Source organism: Centruroides vittatus, unplaced genomic scaffold (assembly GCF_030686945.1).
Source record: "Centruroides vittatus isolate TY-2023 unplaced genomic scaffold, ASM3068694v2 contig_506, whole genome shotgun sequence".
Taxonomy (NCBI): domain Eukaryota; kingdom Metazoa; phylum Arthropoda; class Arachnida; order Scorpiones; family Buthidae; genus Centruroides; species Centruroides vittatus.
Window position 1 is genome coordinate 193286 of NW_027122293.1, and position 17423 is coordinate 210708.

Genomic DNA, 17423 nt, shown 5'->3' on the forward strand with positions numbered 1-17423 from the left:
AAGAAACTAATAACCTCGAAGATTTAATATGAAGAAGGTCATCGAGAAGGTAATAATAATAATAATAATAATATTACTATTATTATTATTATGTGTTTTTGGAAAATGTGTATGGAAAATGTGTGTTCATTTATTGTTAAAATTACGTTTAAAAATTGACAATCTTAAATTTAAGTATAATTAATTATTTTATATAAAATTAGTTATAAAATGTTACATTTTGTGTACGGGTATTACTAATACCTGTACACGAAATATAACATTTTATAAACTGGAATTAATCCTCGTAATACCGTATTACGAGGATTAATTCAGTTTAATTAGGCAAATTATATTTAATAATATATACAGTACTAAATAATTAACAAAATCGAAATAGTCTGGAGAGAAATAAATAAGTATAATTTATATAAATTGTGATGATTTACATTGATTTAACCGATATATAAGTCTACATCGGTAATGTCTTTCTCCTTGCACGAAAGGTATAATTGAAACAAAAAAACGATATGATTAAATAAAACAAAAATCTTTTCCCGAAACAGCACGACAAATTCAATACAGTATATACGGCGAAAACACGGTTAAATTTAAGCTGAATAACACGAGAATGTTGCTATTATGAATGAGGTTTCCAGAAGGACCGGTTAACTTCCTTACGATCCATTTTAGAATCCCGTTTTACACTAGATCTATTATGTACAGTACATAATCGTACACACAGAGGAAAAAAAAAATGACAAAAAAGTCGAATGTTAATACTTCCTCCTACGAGAAAAGATAAATGTCCGTTTAAAGAAGTATTTTCGTATATTAAACACATATTAAAAACATACACCATAGTTTAAGAGAATATAAATTTGACACATAACCAAATCCAACAGCTGTTATAACACCTCACACGGTGTGTGTTGAGTAAATTAGAACGATATTTATATTGTTCTACTATGAAGACAGTTTTATATAAATATATGAACCAGTTTATTAGATATTTTCGGTGACACGTGACAATGAAGTCTGAAAAGAATTGGACATCGAATATACCTGTCATACGGCAAGAACAGGTGGCATGGCTTAATTGGAAGAAACGAAGCGTGATGTCATCGGCTGACCGATCTCCGGTCAATGACCTAAGGTATCCTACCACCGAAAAGGAGAGAAATATACCATCGAATATAAAGTTTAACCCCGTACTTATCTCCAACGTATACAATATTTAAATCGATAGCATCACTAGCTCTATTCGAGGGGGAGAGTTACGTATGTTTAAGATGAACGACCGGGTGTTATCGACCGGAAACAAGCGGAATTACTTCATTTGCTTTTGTTTAATATGCATTAATTGTATCTAATATATTGGAAAAGTAATGGAAACGAATTCATCATTTTGTTGCGGTAACGGTGCGTCGTTACGTATTGGAATTGCGCCTGCGCTAGTGCTGCTTAGTTCTACGTCACAGAGCGTATAGTTTCCATCAATTCTTAGCAAGGTCAAATCGGGAGTTATCTCGTACGGAGCAGACGGAAAGGCTGTACAGGTGAGTATACTTGCCAGCATTCTCCTTTGTTTTTAATTCATTTTTAGTGTTTTCGCCTCAAAATTTTAACGTAAAAAAAAGAGTGCTTACGTGTATTAATATGTATATTAATTCGTTATAAATAAGAGTTTTTATCTAGAAATAGGGTCTAAACTGTGCTTGTCAGAAAATGGATTTATAGCATGTAAAACTTAATTTATTTCGGGATGTTTATTGCTATATAACTAGAATAATGTGCATTATTTTCTACGTAAATACTAGAATAGTTTCCATAGCAAACATCAATTATTTTTTCAATATGCGAGAAGGATTTATAATTAGTCGTTACATATAATTAAATAATCGAAAAAAATATAAATGTAATTTTATATTTATGTCTTCTGCTTTTTATAGTTATTTTATTTATTTTTTTTTCCTCTTTATTTTTGTTAAAATTATCGAAGTTGTGTCCTTAAGTTTACACCTTTATAGTAAGCTTAGTTCGTAACAATTAAACTCTTTCATACGAATATACTATATAAAATAAGGTTATAAATATAAAATAGGTTAACATTTATAGTTCGTTTCCTTCCGGTTTCTTTCGTGTGTCTTCTTTTGTGTTTGTTTGTATTGAATTTTTGTTCTATATACAGAAAAAAAAAATTGTTTATTCTCTGTAATAACAATAACGCATGGGACGTTTGATTTTTGACATGAGTCGTTATTTGAGCGTAAATTTCTCGTTAAGTATGTCCTTATTGATTAAATTATTATAGATTTATCGATCGAGTTTATAGATAATATCCGTGTTACGATTTTTCTAGGAGGAAAAAAAAAACAATTTTTTAATGTAAAACGTAACGTAACATTAAGTGGTTCTACGACTATAACTGTTAATAAATTGGTGTTACGTCTTGAAGTTATCCAATGACGACGGATTTATAAAATTTCTTGTCATTCTGACACAGAAATATCTTGGTTTAGTTGCTTTTAAATGGGATTTATGATATAAAACATTAGAAAAATAGCAAAAGTACAATAGAAATTATCGATTCTAGAAGAAAGTGCTGTACAGTACATTTCTATTAAACACTTTATCGACAATAAAATTAATATTTACTAAGAACTGTTTACTTTATTAATTTATTATTTTTATAATATAAAAATTTATCTGTTTTAATAAGCCGCATGCAACTGAATTTATAATTATTTTTTTAACGTGTTTATATATATACATATGCCAGAAAATAAATATAATTATATGCTAATTTATTCAAATGTTTTTGTATTATATTTTAAAACGAGTGATATAAATCCTCACGAAAATATTATTTTAAAAATTGTTGTTTTTTTTCCAGTCTACCTTCTTTGACAATCGGGTCAAAGACTTTACTACACGAATTTCTTATCAATAGGCTCTTAATTTGCCTTAAATAATTAATATTAAAATTAGGATATAATGTTAATTAATAGGATAATAGAAATCAATTAAGATTATAATAATTACGATCTAAATAAAATTGAATTCTTTCCAAGTAGAACGTACGAATTTAGTGTCGTCTGCTGAAGATAAGTCTCAAGAATCTGTTAACTTAGGCACCGTACTGTTATTTTTAAATAAAATATCGATAAAAATGTGTCAGAATAAACAATAAGTCGTTAAGATTATTAACAAAACTTAAAATAAATCCCGACACCGTTTTATTTTAAGTTACTATTAAAAGTAGGTTCTACCAGTAGCATAAATTGTTTATAGTAGATAAAAATTACATTAAAAAAATAGAAAATCTAGATTCATTATCGTTGATGCGTTACTATGTGGAATGTTTTTAAGTACCATTTATGTGTAGTATAAAAATGAAATATATATATTAAAAATAGTTACGTTTTCCTAGAAATATCTATTTTCTATTGTCGATTTACACGTATACTTATAAAGGGTGAACATTTAAGAGAAAAACGGAAGTAAAATTACATATGTAAATTAATTTTCAAATAGTCAAAACACTTTTTTATTTCCTATTTTCAATAATAATTTTACATTATATTTTTCTAAAGTAGACTTCTTTGCATTACATTAATAAAGTAAAGCAGTGAAGCAGTTAACTGTACTCATTTTAAAGTAATTATTTCTGTTGCAATCACAAGTAGTTTAAAGGTTAAAAAATAATCGTAACTTGATTATAAACTTAATTTAATAAATTATTAAATGCCGTAATTTCTCTACTTTAAAATATGATTCAGAATCATAACATTACAACAAGGAAATTTCAAAGACTTGTGATTAAGCTGAAAATGCTATTATTGTCTGTATAAATAAATAAATAAACATCATTTACTGTCACTCCTATTAATAAATAAGCTATCTTTTATTTTTAATACTATTATTTAATCATTATTAGCATCCTTGTAGAAAGCGCAAAATTTACCGAACTTTGAACATTACAATCGACCCCAATGCTAAATTATCCCAAATAAAACTCCAAAATAAAAGTGTATTATGGTCAAGATCGGAAACAGAGAGGCCAGAAAAAAGCCATTTGATTCGAGCCTCAAATATAAAGGATTTCCATGAGATTATATGAAAAGAAAACCACGATACAAAAGTGATATAAAGTTTTTTATGATAAATAATAAAATTTTCCTTTAATCCTTAAAATCTTTAATTCCTGTATTTTTGTGTGATTCCTGTATTTTTGTTTAATTCCTGTATTTTTGTGTGATTCCTGTATTTTTGTTAATTCCTGTATTTTTGTGTATTCCTGTATTTTTGTGTGATTCCTGTATTTTTGTTTAATTCCTGTATTTTTGTGTGATTCCTGTATTTTTGTTAATTCCTGTATTTTTGTGTGATTCCTGTATTTTGTTTAATTCCTGTATTTTTGTGTGATTCCTGTATTTTTGTTTAATTCCTGTATTTTTGTGTGATTCCTGTATTTTTGTTTAATTCCTGTATTTTTGTGTGATTCCTGTATTTTTGTTTAATTCCTGTATTTTTGTGTGATTCCTGTATTTTTGTTTAATTCCTGTATTTTTGTGTGATTCCTGTATTTTTGTTTAATTCCTGTATTTTTGTGTGATTCCTGTATTTTTGTTTAATTCCTGTATTTTTGTGTGATTCCTGTATTTTTGTTTAATTCCTGTATTTTTGTGTGATTCCTGTATTTTTGTTTAATTCCTGTATTTTTGTGTGATTCCTGTATTTTTGTTTAATTCCTGTATTTTTGTGTGATTTCTGTATTTTTGTTTAATTCCTGTATTTTTGTGTGATTCCTGTATTTTTGTTTAATTCCTGTATTTTTGTGTGATTCCTGTATTTTTGTTTAATTCCTGTATTTTTGTGTGATTCCTGTATTTTTGTTTAATTCCTGTATTTTTGTGTGATTCCTGTATTTTTGTTTAATTCCTGTATTTTTGTGTGATTCCTGTATTTTTGTTTAATTCCTGTATTTTTGTGTGATTCCTGTATTTTTGTTTAATTCCTGTATTTTTGTGTGATTCCTGTATTTTTGTTTAATTCCTGTATTTTTGTGTGATTCCTGTATTTTTGTTTAATTCCTGTATTTTTGTGTGATTCCTGTATTTTTGTTTAATTCCTGTATTTTTGTGTGATTCCTGTATTTTTGTTTAATTCCTGTATTTTTGTGTGATTCCTGTATTTTTGTTTAATTCCTGTATTTTTGTGTGATTCCTGTATTTTTGTTTAATTCCTGTATTTTTGTGTGATTCCTGTATTTTTGTTTAATTCCTGTATTTTTGTGTGATTCCTGTATTTTTGTTTAATTCCTGTATTTTTGTGTGATTCCTGTATTTTTGTTTAATTCCTGTATTTTTGTGTGATTCCTGTATTTTTGTTTAATTCCTGTATTTTTGTGTGATTCCTGTATTTTTGTTTAATTCCTGTATTTTTGTGTGATTCCTGTATTTTTGTTTAATTCCTGTATTTTTGTGTGATTCCTGTATTTTTGTTTAATTCCTGTATTTTTGTGTGATTCCTGTATTTTTGTTTAATTCCTGTATTTTTGTGTGATTCCTGTATTTTTGTTTAATTCCTGTATTTTTGTGTGATTCCTGTATTTTTGTTTAATTCCTGTATTTTTGTGTGATTCCTGTATTTTTGTTTAATTCCTGTATTTTTGTGTGATTCCTGTATTTTTGTTTAATTCCTGTATTTTTGTGTGATTCCTGTATTTTTGTTTAATTCCTGTATTTTTGTGTGATTCCTGTATTTTTGTTTAATTCCTGTATTTTTGTGTGATTCCTGTATTTTTGTTTAATTCCTGTATTTTTGATTATTCCGAAGAAGAAGGAAGGTAACATTTTTAATCGATTCGAACCTTCATTTCATTTCTCAACCTCGTTTGTGAAATGAATTTAAAAGAAAAATCAATTAAAAATTAATTTTTATATTATTTTCCTGAAAAACAAAACACTTTAAAGATAAAATACATAAGTTTTACTAACGGTTTAAAAAAGTTTTAGGATACAGTATCATTTATTTTAAATTTTTTAAACCCCAGTATCGAGTCTGTTTATCCATACTGATTACAAATTAAATTAATTTATTAATTTTAAAATAAGTTTATATAAATAAAATAATATTAATCATCTAATTAATAGGCATTTATATTAGTAAAACTCATATAAATTATCTAAACCAAAGAGCAATTTTATATGAAAAAAAAAAAAAAGCAGTTAGTCTACAACTTTGACCTCGATCCTTTTCGCTCCGTTAATAAAAAAGAATTTAGAAATTTATAATTTTAGAACAGTTTAAAATTAGAAATGATTTTTTTAAGAAGAAAAATTATACGTTCCTTAATATAAAATATTATATAAATATTCATAAGCAACTATACTCAATTGATCTAATTGTTATAGCATGCAGTAGGCCGATAGATACGACAAACTAATTTATATTCTGTAGGAGAATTTTATTAGGATACTTTTTATTAATTTCTCAAAAACACACTCCAAAAATAGATTAAAATGTACATTCTTTAAATATATTTCTATATAAAAATAAAAATTGTACAGAAGGAAAATGAGGATGCTATTTTATGACTTTATAACATAATTAAATATATAAAAAAGTAAGGTGTATTATGAAATTGACTCTGCCTTTAATAAATAATGGTATTTGAAATTTTTTTTTTTATCAAATTACGTAAAAAATAAGACGAGCAAGTTTTTATCCTGACAAGTTAAAGTGACGAGTTATAATTTGAAAAATCAAAATTTTCTATAAAAATTCAATTTTTATTAAAGTTATAAAAACAATTTTTAAACATTTGCTTTTTATTAGGCTTTTTTTAAAAAAAAAGAATAATAATTTTACGAGGCTTTTGCAAGTCCGTAAGACTCCTTTAAAAGTATATAAACTATGAATTTTCTTCACGAATTAACTATCTTTTCTAGGAGAAAACAACCAAATTAATTACTTTTATATGGGTCAAGTGTAGCTTAACTAATAAATTATTTTAATATATCTAATAAGGCAGATTACACTCGCTGTTTTTTGTCAACAACTAGATCATTAACTGTTCGTTTCCAACATACAGATCGCCTTACATGCCCTAAATTTAGGTAAATTATATACTAATACTAATGTAAAATAAAGTCTATTCTTATTAAATTTTTTATATATATATATTACAAATATGAAAAAAATGAGAGATTATTTTATTATTTTGAAGTCTAAACTAATAGGTTTTACTATAACGCTAGTGTTTCTTTGCCCAACTTCCTATGTTTTTTTTGGTAACAAAAAACTAGGAAGTTGGGCATTTTTCCAAAAGAAATATAATATAAATAAAATTTTACTTTTTAAATTTGGTAAATAAATCGATTTAAGTGGATACACGATCCAAAAAATCATGCCAAATTTATAAATTTATAACAAATGTTTATGCGGAAATATTTCCACATTCCAAAAATTTAACCTTATAAAAGATATTCGAATACTCTCTCATCTCTAATACAGTTTCTAGAGTTAAATATATAAGCAGTACAATTCGCTTTTTATTGTGATCATTTTGGGAATTACCTACAGTGATAACAATAACCGAATGATAACATTAAGCAAAGGTAGGTGACTATTAGTACAATCAGTAAAAATTTTGGTTTTATTTACTCTGGCATTAAAAATAACAGGTTGAAACAATGAAAAAGTGTAGAAGGTTAAGATTTATCAGTTAATTAACAATCACCGTAACTAATTTTAAGTGTATTTTAGTAGCTTAGATGAACATTAAATATATTATCGTGCTATTGTAACACACACATACATTTACATCTGCACACACCTGCACAATGTACACACAAACAAACACATACGGTATATAGTTAGTGTCTTATACTAGCGTTTATATTAATTTCTTTATTAGCAAATTATTTATATAAATTAATATAAATTACAGGTTTTGATAGATTATAGATGTTCCCTTATAACGTGTATTAAGAAATAAATATATGTAATTAAAGTGATTGCAATATCTAAAGATACCAGAAAAGAATACAGAATTTTTCCTCCAATAAAATTATTAACTTTAAATAAAGATTAAGTAGTAGGCTTATATACTATTAGATTATTTTATTAATACTTTAAACTTTAGATAAAATAATCCTAAATATCATCTAAGCATACAAAATATTGATATACTTATGTTAAGGTTATTGAATGTACTTTTAAACTGCAAAATGAATTAAATTATTGATTAAAATCACGAACAAAATTTTAAGGAAAATTTAAAATAAATATAATAAAAAAAAGATAAATTCGATTATAATTATATACTCAAATATGAATTCTTCCACGTTTAAAACGAATTAATAAAATGGATTTAATTGCGTGTAACAAATTAATTTTTCCGTAGAAAAATGCATAAATATGAATTTCGAGCAATAGATTTAAATATAATTTTAAACAATGCTTATAATTGGACAACCTACTTTTAGATAATGAGCTTCAATAAATCAGGATAAATCTTAAAAACTGATAAGATGTGTTATTAAATTTAAAAAAAAACAAATAAATTCTTATATAAGTCTTTAGTCACTTAGTATTTTATATAAAGGAAAATATTTTTATAATATAATTTATTATTTTGGAAATAAAATAAGAAATCCATTCATTTATTTTATTGCATTTTAAACCTCTCCAATATCAAAGAATCGTTTTATAATCTTCCACTGCTTTCGAAATTTCCATTTATCACTTTCGATTATACGATCGATCATTCGAAAATGATTAATAAATAATCGATTTTATAAGTATATATTAAGAAAAAGTAATAATGTTATTGATGCATTATCACTTATTGAATTATCTAGGGTGATCCAAGCGATATATTAGTTTTATTATTATTTATTCAGGGGTAGAAATGATTATTCAGCATTGCACGGGTGTATGCGTGTGTTGATACTTGTTCCAGCGCTAAAATAACCGAAAGGAATCAATTTAAGACTATTTATCATACCATGCAAATAACCTCTGATTGTAAAGGATAAAGATAACATTGGAGAATGCTTTCAGGTGACTCCACAGAATAAAATCAGAATGGTCGAGTCAGAGGAACGTGATGTCCACGGAACAGGGCAGTGTTATTCTATCCGGAGGTTGTCAAACCGCACTGCCAGCCACTGACCCACACGTCTATTCGAAAATGAGCTAGCGCGCCATCTTACCGGTACCAAACTTGATGTAGTTGCGCCAATGAGTCACCAAGACATTCAGGATGTTCAGATATTAATCATTATTCAGGGTTTCGTCAATGAATACGGGACCAAGAAACTGCTCAATCCAAATTTCGCAGCAAACTTTTAGGGTAGAATGGACTTGTGTCGCACCGTAGAGTACCCTTTGCTCAACAATGCACACTGACGGCTAAACATTTCCATTTCGGAAAAACAATGCCTCGTCGGTCCATAAAATGTGCTGAAGGAATTGTGATTTGTCATGCTGTAAATTTAACACCATGTCGCTCCACTCAAATTGGTGTGAGGCATCACATTGGTATGCAGATAACAGTGAAATGGGTGCATGTCACGGCGAGGTGATAACCGTTGTATTTGCGTTGGCTGCAGTCCCCAATCTTACCTAACCTAACCAAGATGTATAGGAAATGATTAACTTAATAATTAATGGCGGGGTTTGTTATTTTACGTGAATTTCCGTTTACGCTTGTAATTACAGTAATTTATAGCCATATATTATACTGGAACCGATAATTTCGACTTTAAAATTGATCGCTTCCGGAATCTAAAGATAAGATTCATTTTTTCAGATAAAATATTATTTCGGGAAGAAGTTTGAGTTTTATTCTATGTAAAATAAATAAAGAAATAGATTATATTCGATATATAATGTAATGTTCTTTACTATTTATCATAAATTTGAATCATCAATGCAGAACTGACATTTTAAAAAATGAGAAACGGGTCAAATGTGATTGTAGAACACTTGCTTTTCCGGAAATAATATTAAATCGATAAAAAAAAACCGAATAAATATTATTTTTATGTTAATTAATTAATTTATTAATCTGTAATTATGTTCGAATTGGATTCCGATCGGACATTTCCTCCTAATGCAATCAAATTTGTCCCGCGATGTGAGGAACTTGACACCCAAAAAATTAATCCACAAGTAAAATAACATCAAAAATAACGCTTTAGGTCTAACTATTAAAGCATTACAACCTTTTTTATTACTATTTTCGCACTGTGAGCGCTAAAAGACCAATATGGATTCGACTAGGCCCATAATAAGGGATTGGAAGCGACATACCGAGCTGTCCTGTTGTCCTTGCCCAATTCATGATAGGCTTGACCAGGATTTCATAAAATTTCACAATGCACCCTTCAGATCAATCAATAACAACGTTGTGAATTATATACTGTACTATTATTTCATCTATTTATTTTTTAATTTATTTGTATATACCGTACAGTGTATCTGTGTATTTATCATCTGTTAAGATCTCCTTTATTCTCGTTTCTATAGCTTCACGTTATAGGATATTGCCGTAATAATTTGAATAATTATCTATTATTACATATTATACCTTTAAAAATACAATAATAATTTTCTATAGTTAGTCCAGTAATAAGAGAAAATAATGAATACATAAATAAATTTTTTGTATATTTTATAATTTTATTATAAATATTTACAGCCAAATCATGAAGTACAACTGCGTCCAAACTTCACTGAGTAGGATCTTCCAACATTTAGGAAAATGCACTGCTAGACACCCGATACTGTTTATGTTGACTCCAGTCCTAATCAGCGGAATCTTCATGACGGGTGTCTTCAGAATGACTACAGAAAAGGACATCACAAGTCTTTTTGTTCCATCGCACGGACGAGCGAAATCGGATCGAGCGGCAATCGATGAATTATTTCCAATGAATTTCTCCGTCAATTTCGATTTTGGTCGTCTTACTCGATTAAATGGTTTCGGTACCGTGTTGATTACCTCAAAAGATGAAGGATCAGTGCTCAGAGAACATATCTTCGCCGATTTAATCGAACTCGATCGATTGATCAGATCGATTACGGTCAACGACGGGAAGACATCAGCTAATTACTCCAGCGTGTGCGCTCGAAGGAAAGGAGTCTGTTTTAAAAACGAAATCCTGAATTTGGAAAAAAATCTAACTGCCATAAGAGAGAAGAAACAATTCATCAAATATCCTATCGACTTAGATCCTAAAACTTACAGGTGAGATCAAAAATCTAAGTTAAGAAACACTCGATTTTGTTTAAAATAAATCTTTTCAAAATTAGATTAAAAAATCGATCATAACGATCATCAGTTTTTATTTTTGAAAAATATAAGTTATGGATATGATTTATAACTTCGTCTTAGTAAATTTTAACCCCGAAATACATCTTCTCTTCTTAAATGTACCGGAAATAAATACAATATTTTTATGTGTTTCGGCTGCTGTCATATTTAAAAATGATTTATTAATCTTAATAGTATATTAAAAATTACGAAAGGCGAGGTATTGTTTAAAATATTAAAAAAATACAAAACAAAAAGATGCTATTATGGAATAAACATAACTTTCCTTACAATTATACTTTATATTTTATTGTTCTTGGGACCAGAATTTCACTTTTTCGTGAATAACCTCAATTTTCATTCATTTTAAATATAATAATAATGTACAATAGAATTAAATTGTTTGCAAGTATACTTAATTCGTCAACAATTGAATTAGGCTTATAACTGAATGCAAGACCTTGCAGTTTTTTATCATCAATTGAAACGTTTATTCTTTAAAGGAAAATATATTTCGATTTTTTAAAGATTAATTTTGATTAAACATAATCTACACAACTCAAGCATTTCCTTTAATCATAAACTAGTAATCGCGTATTCTAAACAGATTCGAATAAACAATTCGACATTACTTAAGTAGGATATAAGTAGCCTAAAATCTGATAAAAGACCTAAAATCCTGAGGTCCTGGGCTGTTGCCTAATGACTCTGTAGATACGGTTAATGTTACCCTAGGTATACAAAATGGCGGCTCGTCTCCGAAGACAGGGAACAGTGGGACGCACGTTCTAACCTATTCTAATAATTTGGTTGCTAATAATTATGGTAATTAATTACAATAGGTTAGGTTAGGTTAGAACGTGCGTCCCCACTGTTCCCTGTCTTCGGAGACGAGCCGCCATTTTGTATACCTAGGGTAACATTAACCGTAGATACATTGTTGAGTTTACATTTTAGAGCTGCTTAAAACATAAATTTAATAAATAGAAAATATAAAGATTTGTGCCAATGTAGAGTAAATGTTGCTCTGTTTATTTAAGATTTCTAACGAATTGAATTTTATATTTTGTTTTTAGTTTTCACTTTTATGCGAAAGGTCTCGGAGGAGTAACTACGGACGAAGAAGGACGAGTTTTAAGCGCTAAAGCAGTTCGATTATATTATTATCTGTATTCCGACGAAGGGATATGTTTAGAATGGGAAAGAGCTTTTCTTCATACATTAACTCATGCACAATTTGATAATCTGACCATCAGTTGGTTTGCATCCGAATCGATGGCTAACGAAATCAACAGAATCACCGAATTATCACTACCGTTGCTCAGTGTTTCTGTGGTGTTGATGTTGACTTTTGCCATTTGTACTTGTCTATCTTCCGATTGCGTCCGTAGCAAGCCATGGTTAGGAGTAACTGGATGTCTGTCTTCCGGTCTGGCCGTTGCCTCTGCTTTTGGTTTCGTCATGCATTGTGGTATTCAGTACATAGACATCAATATAGCTGTACCTTTTTTAATGTTGGGTAAGTCGAAATAAATAACGAAAGATTATGCAATATCATTTAAGTTTGAAGCAATTTTAATAACAGTTAAAACCGGTTTGGAACAGCCACGTGTTGATATTCACGATCCAGTTAAAAACGAGACTATCTAATTAATGTTTAAACTTTTATTGTTATCACTTTATAATGTTAAAAGTAATTTAATTTAATTAATTCTATTTTTCTAATTAACAGGAATCGGTATGGATGATACATTTGTGTTGTTGGCAGCGTGGAGAAGATCGAACCCCAAAGATAGCGTAGAAGACAGAATGGGTGCATCATATTCCGAAGCAGCAGTTTCCATTACTATCACTTCTGTTACCAACTTCGTGTCTTTTCTAATTGGATTAACAACACCATTCCGAGCCGTACGAATCTTCTGTCTTTATACCGCAGTTGCCATTTTGTTTACCTATATTTATCAAATTACTTTCTTTGGAGGTTGTATGGCTCTTAGTGGTTACAGAGAAGAACGGAAACTTCATCCACTTACTTGTTTGCCAGTTTTATCCAAATATAAATCTGGTAAGTGCTTTTTTAGATTCTAAATTAATAGCTTTGAAAAATTGGTATTTAAATGTGTATGCCATTTATTTTTCTAGAAAAGAAGAACTGTTTATTCAGGTGGTTTTGTACAGGGGGAGATGACGACGACGTTACTGAAATGCAATCAAACTTTTTGATGGACTTTTTTAAATATAAATTAGGATCAGCTCTATCTTATATACCTATTAAAATAGCTGTTTTGATAGCATTTTCAGTTTACTTAGGTTTTGGATTATGGACTTCAACAATGGTAGAAGAGGGATTAGATTATAGGAACCTTTATCCGTACGATTCCCACGCTGTCGTATTTTCAGATTTAAATTATGGATATTTCACGGAATATCCCCATAGAATACAAGTTGTCATCAATATCACGTTAGATTATTCGAATCCGAATGTACAGAAACAAATTGAAGAACTCACACAGAAATTTGAAAACAGTCCTTACATCGCTAATTCAAATTTAACGGAATCTTGGCTTAGGTAAATCTCTTAATTTATTTAAAACAAAATTCTAAATAACTTATTATTTCTAAATATTTTTATAGATATTACTTGAAGTTTGTGAATGACTCGAGAACTCAATACATGCTGAGGGGATTCGATCTGACCGACAAACAAGAATTCATAGATGCTTTAGAATTTGTGTTTCTGAAGTTTAAACCAGCAGAAAGATTTAAAGACGATATAATTTTTAACGAAAATCACACAGAAATTATCGCTTCGAGGTTCTTAATTCAGAGTGAAAATGTCAGAACCGCTCATCAAGAAAAATCCATGTTGTTAGAATTGCGTAGAATCGCCGATGAATCAAAGTTTCCTGTAACAGTTTACAATATGTGGTTTATCACTTTCGAGCCAATGTTAATGGTAAAAGAGACTAGTTTACAAGCTATCTGCGTTGCAGCAATCGTTATGATGATAATTTTCCTCATATTCATTCCTAACGTAACATGCGCCATTTGTGTTGCTTTCTCCATAATATCCATAGAAATAGGAGTTTATGGATACATGTCAGCTTGGGGAGTTAAACTTAATCCAATATCGATGATAAATCTCATAATGTGTATTGGTTTCTCGGTGGATTTTTCGACTCATATATCGTATTCTTATATAACGTCCACTGAAAAGACAGGAAACGAACGAATGCGTAGCGCACTTTACGCTGCTGGAATGCCTATTTTCCAAGGTTCAGCATCTACAATAATAGGTGTAGCCGTCCTATGTTTTGCTCCTTCGCATATTTTCGTAGTGTTTTCAAAGACAGTGTTTTTAGTAATGTTCTTCGCGGCAATGCACGGATTGGTGTTGCTTCCTGTGTTGCTCAGTTTTCGTGAGAGTTGCTACAGTAAAAAACGCCGAGTCGCTTCTGCTAAGAAGAAAAGAGAATATGAACAAAAGACAGAAGAAATAGAAGAATTGTCGGGACTAAAACAAAATAAGAACGAATCCGAAGGTGATAGTGATGAAGAATCTGGTTACAATGGAGATAACACTAGAGAAAGTAAAGAATCATTACAAAGACGTCTTCAGAATAATTCAGACAAAGTATAGTTAAATCAGACAATTATTGTCAGGTCTGTGGGTCAGGACAATTTTATCTTAATTACCTGTTCGCACAATGCAACTTTATTTTGAACTTTTACACAAAAAGCACCGTTGTTGTTATATAATAAATAATTAGAACTATTTTAAATGAATTAAAACGTTTTAAAATAATAATTGTTTTTGAGAAAAGAATATAATAAACTTTCGACATTTTTATTTTTAAATCCGCAGTGTTTACAATATATAGTAATGAATAAATTTAATTTTCAAATGTACGGACAGAACGAATAAGAAATGACGAGACATTATGAACGTGTTAAAATTACTATTCTGAATAGTATTTAATTAATAGACAGCAGCGAATATGGATTGAGAAAGATCGGATGATGCCGATCGGTTACAAATGTGGGGCTTCACTACTCTCAAAAGCCATAAAAATATCAATCAAATCGATAAAATAAATAACAGATCTTTCAACACTTAAGAATTTTTTCATTTATATCACCTTCGTGTCATTTTCTTTTTACTCGAAGCAGTCCCAAAATCTAGCTTTTACCTCCAACATCGGGATCAAATCATCTCTCTCTACACGAATATGGTAGCTAACCGTAATAAAAGCTACAATTTTCTAGCTGTAATCATTGATTATTACAAAAATTAATTGCATCTAATCGATTAATCGAGTACAATTAGCTTTATGAGTAAATACGATTATAAACTTGAGATAAATCGCGGAAAATTATTCAGTTCTAATTAGCATAAACTACTAATAATTCGTACAGTTTAATTTACAGTTATAATTAAAAAAAAAACACAAGCAACGAGTTGCTTAACTTTCCCGGCAACTTAAGGTGACGCTGTTATCATATTTTATTTATAAAACAATTTATATTGTTAGCTATTATAAAATGGCAAAAAGCTTAATTTTGTAGGTACGGATGGGTTATATAAAATATTTTAAATGCTAATAACGAATAAATTCGTCATTAAGTCTGACCCTACTGGAGATACATACGAATTTCTATCTCCCCACCGCTCGACCTTTAATTACCAAAATTTAATAGCATTAATCCCTTTAATAAACAAACCTCCCTCCAAAATTAATGAAGACCGTAGAGGCAGGAGACCCAGATTTAATATATGTAAACTTCCGATATAAACTGAGAATGATGTTATTTCAATTCAAAATTTCCCCCGAAAACAGTTAGACGGCCGGCATGACTGTTGATAACAGGAAAGTACGATTACAAAAGCAAGACACTATTAATTTGAGGTGGTGAGCATATATTTTAAATTGTAATTGTCAATTAATTATTGATTGATTTAATAAACTACATTTCTTTCTTAATATCGAAAAATAATAGTATACTTTTGCTAATTTCTGAAACGTAACCCTATGTTTTCCACTAGTCCTTTGTTCCTATAGCACGGCACTTTTTCGGAACCTAATTACTGTGTTATACGAGGGATACCTTTATATAAATATTAAATAAAATATAGTATTATATAAATGCGCTGTATCACGAATGATTATGTTATATCTGTATACATGAATCCCCTAAAAAAGTATTAATAGACACGAAGATGCGTAAATGATTTTATTGTTACGATTTCAATAATACAATGTTAGTATTGTCTAACAATATTTTTAAAAGTAAATAATTCTAGAAGTACTTTAATCGATATAAATGACGAATATGCGTGCTATTTTAATAGTAATTTTACCATTTTTTATTTTAATTTATGCTCTTATGGGGCAGAACTCCAGGATACTTTTTTTTTAAACTCTTTCCGCCCTGTGGGCACTAAGAGGGCCTCTTATTAGAAGGCCGATTATGGGTTCGGGCAGGACCACAATGGGGCGACCGGGTGGTGAGGGACGGGGCCCGACATATCCGAACGGACCACCCCCCGAAAAATTCCTGGGGATTATTCGACCCGTTCGGATTTGATCCCAGGTCCCCCAGAGCGGTAGGCTGCCACCTTGACCGCTCGGCCATCCGGCTTACTCCAAGATACGTCTGAAAAGGAAACCCTTGAATGAACCAAGCTTGTTGCTCCTCAGTTCCCCAACTGAAGAGGACGTTGCTTATAATGAAGATTTGAAGAATATGTTGACCTCGTCACGGTTTAAAAAACACAATGGTGTCTTTGTCCCGAAAATTCGAAAATTGGACTGGCACGTGACACCTTCGGATCGAAATAATAAATTACAAATGGATAGGATATTTTGATATTATTGACGACAAAAGTTTAAAATCATTGATTTCCTTACTTGTCCATTATTTTTGTTTGACAGAGTTAAATTGTTTGGACCACGTGGCGTGAAAAATTTTGTCAAGATCACGAAAATGTGCAGACGACTAAAACGTTTGACACACATGTGAAAGAAGACCACTGAGTCAAGACATTTGCACGTGCAACTATCTGTCTGTTGTTGACGTGGACCGACATACACCATGCGTATGTTGTGATTGGGTA

The 17423-nt window shown here is 29.6% G+C and overlaps 1 protein-coding gene across 1 annotated transcript; it reads left to right on the plus strand.

The window, feature by feature from the left end:
• The first annotated feature begins 1404 nt into the window (after positions 1-1404).
• Positions 1405-15116, plus strand: LOC136978342 (patched domain-containing protein 3-like). The gene is made up of 6 exons (XM_067274047.1): positions 1405-1538; positions 10694-11242; positions 12385-12827; positions 13041-13373; positions 13451-13877; positions 13943-15116. The coding sequence occupies exons 2-6, from the start codon at positions 10701-10703 to the stop codon at positions 14946-14948; spliced, it is 2751 nt and encodes a 916-aa protein (XP_067130148.1). The 5' UTR covers positions 1405-1538; positions 10694-10700; the 3' UTR covers positions 14949-15116.
• The last annotated feature ends 2307 nt before the right edge of the window (positions 15117-17423 follow it).

Coding starts and splice junctions, on each gene's coding strand:
- LOC136978342 (XM_067274047.1), top strand. CDS start 10,701: ATGAAGTACAACTGCGTCCAAACTTCACTGAGTAGGATCTTCCAACAT. Junction 11,243..12,384: donor TTAGATCCTAAAACTTACAG/GTGAGATCAAAA, acceptor TTTTGTTTTTAG/TTTTCACTTTTATGCGAAAG. Junction 13,374..13,450: donor TTTATCCAAATATAAATCTG/GTAAGTGCTTTT, acceptor TTATTTTTCTAG/AAAAGAAGAACTGTTTATTC.